Here is a 12,526-nt window from a genome sequence, read left to right as displayed (position 1 = left end):
GCCAGGTGTGACCTGGCAGGTGAGGAGGTCCATACTGAGAGGCCTCCAGTCCCCCAGGCAGAGTAGGGAAAATGAGGAGGGAGCATGTGGCCTCCCTGGGCAGGCAGGTCTAGCAGCCCCAGCCAGGCACCTGGGACAACGTGCAAGTCTGCACACACGCACTCATACACAAGTACACTCACACACACACACACACACACACACAGAGGGCAACATATACTCTCCTCTTATGGCCTTCGCTTTGACTTGGGGAAAGTGGGGAGCCAGATGCCTATGGAGGAGCTGCTCTGGAACTGGATAGTGGTAACGATTGCACACTTTCGAATGTTAATTTTATATGATTTTTTTCTCTCCTTATTAAGAAAATAAAGTGGGAGCCACAGCAAGTTCTAGAGCAGGAGCATCACCCAAAGGAGTCCCAGTATACTGGACCCCGGCAGATATGAGGGGTGGCCGCCCCGCGTGGGTCCCAGCGGGAGGGTCTCTCTGGCCACCGCCTGGCCCCTACTACCGCTGTTTCGCGCGCGGAGCACCCTCCCCCACGGATGGGCTGCGCAGGCGCGGACGAACTAGAGCGGACACGCCCGACGCCTTGAGCTCTCAGTCACACTCGGCGTCCCGAAGCGTACGCTCAAGCCCGCACTACGCAGCCGCACTCGACACCACGAAGACCCCGCCCCACCATCGAGCCCACTTTGCGCAGCCGCACTTGGTACTGGAAAAAAACGCACGTCCCGCCCCCGAGCCCCCATCGCGCAGTCGCACTGGGCACTCCGAAGCCCACACCCCACCCCACCCCAAGCTCACACTGCGCAGCCGTACTGGGCGCGCTGGAGGCCCCCGCACGCCCCGCCCCCGAGCGCGCGGGGCGGGGCCTGCTGCGGGGCGGGGCCTAGCCCATAAAGGCGGCGGCGACGGCTGCGCGCCCGCTCCTCTAGTCGGCGGCGGCCCAACAGAGGAGTCCGCGGTGGCGGCGGCGGCGGCGCTGTTCCCCGCGCGGTCCGCGGAGCGGGGTCCGGGCTGCGCGACGTCGGGAGGCGGCGGCAGCACTGTGACCCCGGCGCGACCCCGACCCCGGTGAGTGCAGCTGACGATCCCTCCCCGGCGCGGGGACCACTTGGCCTCCCCCGGGACCCCCAGCCTAGCCGCTCACAGCGCCTTTGTCCGCCGCTCGCCCGCAGGCTCCCGTCCCTGCCGCCCCCCGCCCGCCCGGTCGCCCGCAGGCCGCCCCTCGGGCCCTGCGCCCCCTACCCCGCTGGCGGGGCCCGGACAGAAGATGGTGCAGAAGAAAACCGCCGAGCCGGAGGGCTTCCACCGCTCGTTCAAGGTGAGGCCCGCGCGGTGGGGGCGGACCGACCGGCCGCCGAACGGAGCCCTGCAGAAGCTGCTGGGCCCCGAGCCGAGACTGAGGGTACGCTGGGGAGTCAGCAGACGCAGACCATCCCCATTGCCTGTGAGGGCCCTTCTTCTAGGGACGCCTAGCTGGTCTGAGCGTTCTCTGCTCCCGGGACCCCTAGCTGGTACCCCCTGCAAGGCCTAGCCTGCTGTGCGCTGGTGGGCTCCGATCTCAGCTTCCTGTGGCCTGTGGGATTTCTCTTCCAGGGACCCCAGACTGTGGGGGCCTCTGTCTGGTATCCTTTACAAGCCCCAGCGGGGCTTTCCGTGTCTCCACCTCCCTGGAAGGGTCCTTCCTCTGGGAACCCCGGCCAGACCCCTGGCTGGTGTCCCCTGCAAGCCCCAGCCGGATGCACGCTGGTGGTGGGCTCAGAAGGCAGGAGTCTCGATCTCTCCACTCTGTGATCTGTGAAGGTCCTCCCTCCGGGAACCCCATGCAGCCTGTGAAATGAGGCTTTGGGGCAGACGCCCCCTAGCCCGTCCCTCCCAGACATCCTTCGCACAAGTGCCATTTCCTGTCGGAGCGGGAAGTTTCCGAGGCTGGGTGGCAGATGATCGGGGCTGGGGGGAGGGCAGGTGACGGGCAGGGGCCCAGCGGGGCTGGCCCAGGGGACGCATGATGTCAGCGGCCCTGCCCCACCCGCGCACGGGTTATGTAATGGCTGCCTCAGGCAGGGACCTGCTGCCCAGTGGAGAGGGCAGAGAGGCCTGGGTGTGTTTTTGAGTGTCTAAGTGTGTGTGTGTGTGTGTGTGTGTGTGTATGTGTGTGTGTACATACTCTCCTCCCACCAGTGGGGAGGAGCCAGCTTGGTTCCCAGGCCTGGCCTCCTCCCCGGCGCCCCACTCCACCCTTGCCCTGACTTCTATCACTCTTTCCCTGAGGGCAATGGTGGCTGAGGGTAGACTCAAGCCACCACCTACAGGGGTCTGTTCCCTCCTGAGGCTGGGCAGGAGCAGGGACTGGGTCACTGCCCCAGGCCGCCGCCGCCACTGAAGCCAACTGCACTTCTGGGTGTTTCCAGCTGCCTCCTGCCAAAGCCTGCTGACTCTGGGCCAAAGCCAGCCCAAGGCAGGGCCGCCCACACCGCTGGGCCAATGTTGGCCTCCTGCAGGGAGCTCAGGGCCCTGCTCCCTGAGCCCAGTGGGACCAGTCACTGTAGGAAGCCGCCCCAGGACCCTGGCCCCACTTGGCCCTGGGCCTCAGGAGCACGCAGGGGACGAATCTCCCCCAGGTGGTTGCCCTCCCAGGAGGTCTGGCCATGTGCCTGGGGTCCCCTGCTCAGGGATGCCCCAGGATATGACTGCTGGGTGTCCAGGCACCAACACATGTGTCCTTTCGCCTGGTGGCTATGGCTGTCCCTCTGAGCTAGAAGCTGGGACAAGCATGTGGAATGGAGATTGGGCAGTGGGACTAGGGTTCAGGACCCAGTGACCACTTGGTGCTGTGACCGTGTCTCACGGGCCAGGCATAGCCCGAGGCTGCAGTCACCAGCCTGAGGCCAGGTCGCCCTGAGCCACAGGTCCTCCCTCACCTAATGGTCTCTTGACTGTGCATCGCTGGGCCTGCTCCCTGGTGGAGTCAGACACCAGGCACCTCAGAGGACGGGCCTTAGTACGCTCATCGGGCTCGTCACCTGGCCTGGCCACTCAGTGTTGGCCTGACCCTGTGGGGACTGGGCCCTCTGAGGGCTGGAGCGGGGGCTGGCTGCAGCCCTTCCTTGACCCTCCCCTTCCTAGGCCCCAACTTGACCTCCTAGCAGGTATCTGGGGGACAGGCAGGTGAGAGGCCACGCTGGCCTTGCAGCCCCTAGCCGATGCCCTGGCTTCTGCCTGGCTCCCATCACCTGGCCCAGTGGTGGAGGCTTCTGGTCCCCAGGTCGTCTTGCTGTGAAGTCTTTACTGGGTGGACAGGTACGAGAGTCTGAGACAGGAACAGGGCTCTCTCCTGCTGGTGGTACCCTCGTCCCCCTCGTCTGGAGGCACTGGGAGGGCCAGAGACTTGGCTAGGTTCCCCAGCTACCACCATCACCCCTCCCCCCCACCTCCCACCACACTGATAGGCCCTTGAGCCACCCAGGGAATTAAGCTAGCATCTGACTCAAAGGAACTGGCTGGGCCTCAGTTTCCCCAATTTAAAGGTCCAGCACTCTCATGCCAGGGTTACAGAAGTGGACTTGGTCTTTCATTTTGTGGGTAGAAGGCTGCTCAAGCCCCCAGCTGCCGTCATTCCCCATGTCCCACCCAAGCACACGCTATTGGGGGGGGGCTGGAGGCAGGGTGAGGCTAGGCTGGACAGGTATAGGGCGGGCAGGATTGGGCCAGGAGGGGTGTGGCAGCCGCCCTTATTCTCACAGATGAGGAAGGTGTGACGCGAGCTGGCTCCCAGGCAGCCCGGGCTCCCCACATCTGGGACGAGGGTGGGCCTCTGAAGGCACCATGAGCCCCTGCTTCTAGTGTCTTCCCCAGGTGTCAGGCCCACCAGGCGAGGAGGGGAGAAAAGGAGCGCCTCTGGCAGGGACAGCAATGGGGGAAACTGAGGCCCAGGGCTTGCCCGGGTCACTGGGGTGGGACCGAGCCCTGAGATAGGCCAGGCGCGTGGGAAAGCAGCCAGCTTAGAGCCCTGCCTCAACCACCAGTGAGTCACCTCCTGCCACCACTGCCGCCTTTGATGGCCCAAGTCAGCCGCGAGGGCAGCCGAGACCCAGGGCCACATGACTCAGCCCCTGTGCTTGGGATCCCTCCTGCAGACCCCGGGGCCAGGGGATGTCTTTCTAGGGGTCTGCTTTGCTTCCTTGTTGGTCTGTGTCCTCACCTCATCAGACAACACCAGAGTTCCTCCCCCTCAGCACTGCTGACATGGGGGCCAGATCCTTCTCTGGGGGGGCCGTCCTGTGCACTGTGGGGTGTTGAGCAGCGTTCCTGTCTTCCACCCACCTGATGCTGGCAGCACCCCCACATATCCTCAAAGATTGACTAGTGACCCCTGGGCTAGGGGCTTTCATTGACCACCAAGGCTGTTCCACAATCATCCGACATCCTAGGCGCTGCCCACCTTTTAATCTGCACGCTGAGTGCGGAGTGGTGAGGCGGGGGTCACAGGAGCTGGAGGGTCACGGTGCGTCACACTGTCTGACCTGTGGGGTCTTATTCTGGTGGTCCGTGTGAGCAGGGACCGAACACAATTTTTTCCCAAGTAATTAATGCAGACCCCTCCCCCTAGGCATTGGTGCGGGGGTGGGGGGGCCTGTTCACTGCAGGGTGCTAAGCAGCAGGCTCCATAGGGTTTTCAGTGGCTGAGTTTTCAGATCTCCAGGTCATGCTTCTGAAATGCCACTGTGTGGATTCGAACCTCCACCCTTCGGTTAGCAGCCAAGCGTGTTAATAGCACCCAGTGACTCTGTTGGTTGGTTTGTTTGTTGAACTTGTTATTGTGAATTGGGTGTAAGTTTCCCAGTTGATGTTTAGGGCCAGACGACTCAGTGGTGGGGTCCTCCATGCATTGTAGGGTGTGGGGCTGCATCCCTCGTCTCCTCCCTTCAGTCAGAAGCACCCCCACCCACCAGCTATGACACCGGATATCTCCACAGGCACCCCCTCCCCACCCCATCAAGAGCTGTTGGAGGTGACTGGCTGCAGCCTTGCCTTTGTCCTGGGAGGCCTTGGGGCTGGGCAGGGTGTTGGGGTTCCCTCAACTGCCGGAGGCCCTGCTCTGATATTATGGCTGGCAGGGCCAGGGCCTGAGAGCTGTGCTGCCCCTCCCTACAGGGGCCGAATCCTTTCGAGCTGGCCTTCTCCCTAGACCAGGCCCACCACGGTGACGGGGACGGTGACGCCGACTTCGGCCTGGAGTGCCCAGCCCGCCCTGGTGAGGAGCCGGAGACAGGGGCGGGAGGTGGAGGTGAAGCAGGGTAAAGGCAGGAGATGGGGGCCTGCAGGCAGGTGCAGCCACCTGAGTTCAGGCCCTCCCCCACATCCTGGCATAGACATGCCCACTAGCCAGCCCATTGACATCCCAGACGCCAAGAAGAGGGGTAAGAAGAAAAAGCGGTGCCGGGCCACAGACAGCTTCTCAGGCCGGTTTGAAGGTGAGGGGGCGTGAGTGTGGCGGTGGGTGGGGGCCGGGTACCCAAGGGTGGCCCTCATGCCCTCCCCTTCTACCCCCAGACGTGTACCAGCTGCAGGAGGATGTGCTGGGTGAGGGTGCGCACGCCCGCGTGCAGACTTGCATCAACCTTATCACCAACCAGGAGTACGCGGTCAAGGTGAGCACCCTGCACCCGGTGCCTGGGTGTGCCTGCAAGGGAGCGGGGAGGCGGGGAGGGCAGGCTGGGCGGGGAGGAGGGCTAGGAGGGCTCCGGGCTGCAGGACTTCCAGCTGGGGAAAACCAGCATCCAAATACGACTCCGCACCTGACCCACCCACAGGGGAAGCTGGGCCACCAAGGCAGAGGGGACCACACGGGCAGCCTGTACCTGTTCCCTGGGGCCAGGTGCAGCCAAGGACCATGGTCAGAGCCACTCACTGTTGGGCCGCTTCTGGCTAGAGCTCTGAGCCCTGTCCCAGGGACAGTGTTTCCATGTTATAGGTTACAGGGATGAGGGGAAGAGGTCAGAGCCACTCACTGTTGGGCCGCTTCTGGCTAGAGCTCTGATCCCTGTCCCAGGGACAGTGTTTCCATGTTATAGGTAACAGGGATGAGGGGAAGAGGTCAGAGACACTCACTGCTGGGCCGCTTCTGGCTAGAGCGCTGAGCCCTGTCCCAGGGACAGTGTTTCCATGTTATAGGTTACAGGGATGAGGGGAAGAGGTCAGAGCCACTCACTGCTGGGCCGCTTCTGGCTAGAGCGCTGAGCCCTGTCCCAGGGACAGTGTTTCCATGTTATAGGTTACAGGAATGAGAGGAAGAGGTCATACCCAGGATCCCCAGGGGACTCAGTGTTGGGGGAACCCAGCGTGTGACTGAGTAGTCTGGAGCCCTGCTGAGGGCCTCATGACCATGGTGGTCTAGTGGTCCCACCACTTCAAGAGGCCTCCCAGTCTGGCTGGCTGGAGTCACATGGACTGGCTTCCCAGCAGGGGCACCACATGGAGGTTCAGGCCATGCCATGGCTGAGCCGCACCGGGGTGTATGTATATGGGTGGGTGGGTGGGTGTGATCCCCGTCTGTGGCCCCTCATTCTCTGTGTCTGCTGGTGAGTGAGAGCCCTTACCCTCTCTACCCGCTGGTGAGTGAGATGTTGCCCTCACCAAATTAGCTCAGGAAGGAAACACCTGGCCAAGGCATCCTGGCTTGTGCCATCATCTGGCACAGGAGGAAACTGAAGCACGGCAGGTTCAGGCCTTGGCTAATACGTTATGGGTGTGTGTGGGCCACCTGCTCTGGACCAGCTGCTGACACCAGGTGGTGGGTGCTGGGAACCCACCCAGGGCCCTGGGGCTGGTCAGCAGGGTGGCCTCAGGGAGATGTGTGGGGAGCAGACAAGTAGGGGGGGTCGGCCCTATTCATGCAGTGTGGGAGGCTTGGGAGGCTGTTGGGTCCTTGTTGCCTGGCTGGGGTGGGGCCCTGGGCAGGGGAGGAACCTGCAGACCGCCTGGTTTGCAGCTCAGGACTCCGAGAAAACCCGAGTACCAGTGCCAGAAGAGGCCGCCTTGAGGTTGCCTGTCCTCCTGTGTTAGTCTGAACACACACCGGAGGTCCTGTGACTTAGGAAGGCTGGGAAGCTATGGCGGGTGTGACTGCCCCTCCCCTAGGATGGACCCCAGTCTCCTCCAGGAAGCAGGAGAGGGGATGAAGTAGTGAATTCTGAAGGGCAGGAAGAGGTTAGATTCAGTCTCAGAAACTGAGTCCTTGCTATTAGGTGGCAGCTGGTCCTGAGTCCTGGGATCTGGTGACCTGGCCACGCCCCTGCCCCCAGGAAGGGCTCTGAGAGTACCTCCCACTCTGCCATCAAGAGTAGCTGGAGGCCGTCTTTGGGGGATGACTCGGGGTGCTCTGGTCTGTAAGGCCATGGAGTGCCAGAGGGGCTTGGCTGGTGGCTGCCCAGGCTTAGGGCTCTCAGCATCTGCTGTGGCCAGTTGTGGCTGAAACTGCCCAGGTTCACGGGCTGGCAGCAGGGGCCGTGGCCTCCCCGGGCCCTCAAGTGGTGCTGCCTGGCTCCTGTGCAACACCTCCCTCAGTGGCTGGTAGCTGCCCTGGACCTTGGCATCCCAGCCATCTGCAGTGGGAGGGGCTTGCCCCTCGGCTCCCAGGGACCCCATGTCCTGTAGGGGGCATTTTGCAAAGACCGACCCCCCCCCCCCCAGTCAGCCTCTGAGGCTTACCAGGGTCATAGAGAGCTGCCCAGCTCCTCTCTCCCTTCTGGTCCTGGCCCCCATCCCTCGTCACCCCTGCCTGTGCTGACTTTGCAGTTCCAGCTTCTGGCAAATTCTGGGCCCCCACACGACAACTCTGCTTCCTGGGCTAGAGGCCTAAGCTGGGAGGGCGGTGTTGCAGGCATTACGGGAGGACTGGTGGAGATAGCCGCCACGTGTATACCCTGCTCCGGTCTAGTCCCCCGGAGGCCCCCGCTGACCCACCCCCGCTCTGGTTTCAGATCATCGAGAAGCAGCCGGGGCCCATCCGAGGCAGGGTGTTCCGGGAGGTGGAGACGCTGTACCAGTGCCAGGGACACAGGTGAGCGCCCATGCTGCCCCAGGGACACCTGACACCAGCACTACCTGAGCGCCCACAGGGCACTGGGCTCTGTTCACTTTTACTGAGCACCTGCTCCGAGTGCACTTATAGAACACCTGCTGGGTACCAGGTTATGTGCCTAGTGTTGAGGATGGATCCCCTCCTGGATGGGGGGGGTGTGTGTGGTGTGTGTGTGTATGTCCCTGTCCTTCCTTCCTGTGGGAATCCACAAAGGCCTCTATAAGCCACAGCTCCTGCCCTGCGCCCCTCCAGGAACGTTCTGGAGCTGATCGAGTTCTTCGAGGAAGAGGACCGCTTCTATCTGGTGTTTGAGAAAATGCGAGGAGGTGCACACGGGCCCGGGGGCTTCTGCCACGGGGGGGAGGGCACTAGCCTAGCAGCTGGGAAATGTTTCAAGCTGGGTCCTAATGGGAGGGCAGCCTGTGCTGAGATGCAGTCTGGGGACGCTGGTGGAACCCCACATCCGCTCACATGCCTGCCCTCCCCCCACCCAGGCTCCATCCTGAACCACATCCACCAGCGCCGGCACTTCAACGAGCTGGAAGCCAGCGTGGTTGTGCAGGATGTGGCCAGTGCCCTGGACTTCCTGCACAACAAAGGTGGGTGCTGTGCCTGCTGCCCCCTCCTGCAGGTCCTCTGGTCCCCGCCCACCTGCCTTCGCCTCCTGGAAGACACCCCGACCCACCCACCACTAACACGCTCTTTGCCCGCTGCCCTGTCCCTTTCACAGGCATTGCCCACCGGGACCTCAAGCCAGAAAACATCCTGTGTGAGCACCCCAACCAGGTGAGGGGGCTGTGAGGAAGCCCAGCACACGGTTGGGGTCTCCAGGGTTCCGTGATTGTCATCTCGGGGCGCGTGGCAACTGGGATGGTGGGCGCATCTTGGGTATCCCCAGTCCTCACCATGCCTCTTCCCTTTCCTTTTCCATTTCTCCCCCCACGCATGTCCTGCCAGGTCTCCCCAGTGAAGATCTGTGATTTTGACCTGGGCAGTGGCATCAAGCTCAACGGAGATTGCTCTCCCATCTCCACGCCTGAGCTGCTCACCCCGGTGAGCGCCCCGGGCTGGCAAAGCCAGGGGGAGGGGGCTCGGGCACAGACCGGGTCTGCTGGCGCATTCTTAGCTCGGGCTTCTGCCCGGCAACAGCCTCCGATTGGTCGGTCGCGGTGGGCGGGTTCTCAGCGGCAGCCGCTGATTGGCCGGCTGGGGGCGGAGCGCAGCTCAGGCGGGGCGGGGCCGACTACTAGCAACAGCCGCAGACTGGTGGACTGGAATAGTCAGACGCAACGGGGTGGGGCGGACTTCAGTGACAGCCGCTGATTGGCGGAGCAAGATACACGCAGGGGGTTGGGGCTGGCAACAACAGGCGGCAGTGCGGGTGGGTGGAGTAGGAGGGCGTGGGGGGCCGGGCTGCCAGGGGCAGCCCTGATTGGACGAGCCGGCAGTTAGGTATGCGTAGGGGAGGAATCCTGGTCACCAAGGCGGGCTCAGGTGCTGTGCTGTCTCTTGTGGCACTGGGAAGCCCCTTGTGGGTGGTGGGTGGGAAGGAAGGATCAGGTTCCAATGTAGTCCGCCCTTAGTGTGGTTCGGCTGAGTACATGGCCCCCGAGGTGGTGGAAGCCTTCAGCGAAGAGGCTAGCATCTATGACAAGCGCTGCGACCTGTGGAGCCTCGGTGTCATTCTTTACATCCTGCTCAGCGGCTACCCACCCTTCGTGGGCCACTGCGGCAGCGACTGCGGCTGGGACCGTGGCGAGGCCTGCCCGGCCTGCCAGGTGCGGCGGGGCCTGGGTAGGAGGCTTCCAGGTGCAAAGGGGCCGAGGGGTTAGGGGATGATTGTGGGGGCTGGACACTGACTACGTAGCAGAAGGGTAGTAGTTACCTGGTTTTTAGAGGTTGTCTGCGGGTGGCTTGTTTTTGTCAGATGGCCCTGGATGGGAGGTGGAAATCAAGGAATTTTTAAATGAATGAGGTCTGGGGTGGGGTGGGGCCTCCATCGGTCTGCTTTCTGCCGACCAACGTTGGCTTACCTCTTGATATTCTGTAAACAAGCTCCATCTGCCCAGATCCCAGGTGCGCACCTTGCACCTTGGACTTACTGGTCTGGCCTCAGCTGCTTCTCTCCCCAACCCTACCCCTCCTCTTCCTTAGCCCCACCTGTCTGAGCAGAGAACACACAGCCCAGTCTTAACAGAGAGCCCTTCCCAACCCTGTCCTCTTAGATCAGGGCCTCACCCATAGGTGAGGTCAGAGCCATGTGGGTGGGTCTCAGTGCCTGAGTGCTGCCATGCCTGCTGCCTCCCCCGCAGGGGCAGTCCCTTCTAACCACTGCCACATCCACCCCCAGAATATGCTGTTTGAGAGCATCCAGGAGGGTAAGTACGAGTTCCCGGACAAGGACTGGGCCCACATCTCCTTCGCCGCCAAAGACCTCATCTCCAAGCTCCTTGTGCGCGACGCCAAGCAGAGGCTGAGCGCTGCGCAGGTCCTGCAGCACCCCTGGGTGCAGGGGGTGAGTGTGAGGGCTGGGGGTGGGGTGAGGGAGTGCAGAGCAGGGCCTGAGTAACACTGATTCCCCTGAGTGTCCGGGCTTTGCAGCACCCCTGGGTGCAGGGGGTGAGTGTATGGGAATGCTTGGAGGGCCCAGTGCAAAACCCTCAGGCACTGCATGGGCCTGGGGGCCTCTTGGGCCAAGCACAGCCGAAGGGACACTGCCAACCCTGTCTCTGTGCCTGAGAAGCACCAGGGCCTCTCCTGGCCACTGCATGGAGGAGTGGGTCCAGCCCAGAGGAGAGGCCATTAGCCTGAGGGCAAAGCCTGGGAGAGCTAGCTCAGCCCCCAGGCTGCAAACCCCAGTCCCAGACTGTCCCTCCTGGCCAGTGCTTCCTTGTGCCATGACCTCCCCACTGGAGAAGACTAGCAGCCAAAACTAAAGACAGAAGCCAGTATTCCTAGTTCCGCAGCCCCCTTCCTATAGCACACATTTCAGAGTCTGAGGATCCAGGCCTTGAGATGGCCCCTGAGAGACAGAGACCTCGAGGGGAGGGGCTGGCACCTGGTGGGTGGAGACGGGGTGGGGCCATGCTTTTTCATTCCCTCATTCAGTGTGGGAATCTGATTTAGCCCAGGTGCTGAGTGCCCATCTCACCTCCAGGCTCCTGTAACTTCCTGGTCATGGAGGTCTGAGCAGGGTTGTTGGGCAGCGTGCCCATAGGGACAGCTGGGGGTGGGGAGGCCAGCCAGGAAGCTGAGGGGAAAGAGAGAGGTGTGAGGGAGGTAGCGGGGTTACCCCCCAAGTGGCCTGATGAGTTAATGCCTTGTAGGAGCTGTTTTGGGGGTAGTTCTGGGGGGACTTGGGTAGGAAACCTGGGAGATACCCATGAGGCTTGGGGTCACTGGCATACTGAGAGTGGGGCATGTGCACGTGGGACCTAGTGGTAGAGGCACCCACCACCACTGCAGGGTGGCCATGGGGGCTCATGGGGCTCTGCAGGCAGTCCTAGGCTCAGGCAGAACTCTGGCGATGGAGGGGTGGCAGACATCCCCTTCCCCAGGACACACCATTTCTCCAACCACGCCCCTGTCCTTGCAGTGCGCCCCGGAGAACACGCTGCCCACGCCCAGGATCCTGCAGAGGTGAGGAGGCCACTGGGTTTAAGTAACCCCGATGGGCAGGGTGCACCCTGAGGTGGGGGGCAGCCACAGCCCCGCCCCTCCAGTGACCACCCCCTACTCCCTGCAGGAATAGCTGTGCCAAAGACCTGACGTCCTTCGCGGCCGAGGCCATCGCCGTGAACCGGCAGCTGGCCCAGCGCGAGGAGGACGCGGATGGCGAGGCAGGGCCCGGCAGGCCCGTTCTCATCCGAGCTACCTCACGCTGCCTGCAGCTGTCGCCACCCGCCCAGTCGCAGCTGGCCCAGCGGCGCCAGAGGGCTAGCCTGTCTCGCGCTCCCGTGGTGCTCGTGGGCGACCACGCCTGAGCGCCCTGCGGCCCTGCCCCCGCCCCACCCACTGTACATAACCCTGCCCCCGCCCGCCCCCTCCCCCCAGATCTACAGGTTTTTTAAGCTATTGGCGCAGCCGCTGGTGGTCCCAGCCCAGAGCTCGGCTGGGGGCGGGATTTTCTATATAAGGTTTTGCTGTTGGATTTTTTCCCCCTTTTTTCATTTTCTTTTCTCTGTCCACCTCTTTTTTTCTATTTTTAATGGTGTTGAAAGCAGAAGCAAGAGCCCGGGGACAGGGGGTGTGCTTGTCGCCGGGTCTTCCTCTCCCTGCCGCCCCGCCCCCCACCTGTACTGTGAACTTCCCGCCAGGCCCCTGCTGAGGTCACCTGCCACCATGCCTCTCTCCTCCCCACTCCCACACACCTCAGGAGAGCTTGCCCCCCACCGCCGCCCACTGGGGAGGGCCGCCCAGTCTTCCAGAACCTGGGTG

The 12,526-nt window shown here is 62.8% G+C and overlaps 1 protein-coding gene across 1 annotated transcript; it reads left to right on the top strand.

Annotated features, from left to right (window-relative positions):
* Positions 1–1,276: 1,276 nt before the first annotated feature.
* Positions 1,277–12,072, top strand: MKNK2 (MAPK interacting serine/threonine kinase 2). The gene is made up of 13 exons (XM_007954574.2): positions 1,277–1,327; positions 5,161–5,260; positions 5,379–5,480; positions 5,560–5,657; positions 7,989–8,068; positions 8,342–8,415; positions 8,584–8,688; positions 8,820–8,875; positions 9,047–9,142; positions 9,673–9,867; positions 10,440–10,604; positions 11,685–11,728; positions 11,835–12,072. The coding sequence occupies exons 1-13, from the start codon at positions 1,277–1,279 to the stop codon at positions 12,070–12,072; spliced, it is 1,404 nt and encodes a 467-aa protein (XP_007952765.1).
* The last annotated feature ends 454 nt before the right edge of the window (positions 12,073–12,526 follow it).

Source organism: Orycteropus afer, unplaced genomic scaffold (assembly GCF_000298275.1).
Source record: "Orycteropus afer afer isolate SDZICR_OR568_19922 unplaced genomic scaffold, OryAfe1.0 scaffold00466, whole genome shotgun sequence".
Taxonomy (NCBI): Eukaryota; Metazoa; Chordata; class Mammalia; order Tubulidentata; family Orycteropodidae; genus Orycteropus; species Orycteropus afer.
This window is presented reverse-complemented; position numbering and strand designations above follow the sequence as displayed.

Coding starts and splice junctions, on each gene's coding strand:
- MKNK2 (XM_007954574.2), top strand. CDS start 1,277: ATGGTGCAGAAGAAAACCGCCGAGCCGGAGGGCTTCCACCGCTCGTTC. Junction 1,328..5,160: donor GCTTCCACCGCTCGTTCAAG/GTGAGGCCCGCG, acceptor CCCTCCCTACAG/GGGCCGAATCCTTTCGAGCT. Junction 8,069..8,341: donor TACCAGTGCCAGGGACACAG/GTGAGCGCCCAT, acceptor GCGCCCCTCCAG/GAACGTTCTGGAGCTGATCG.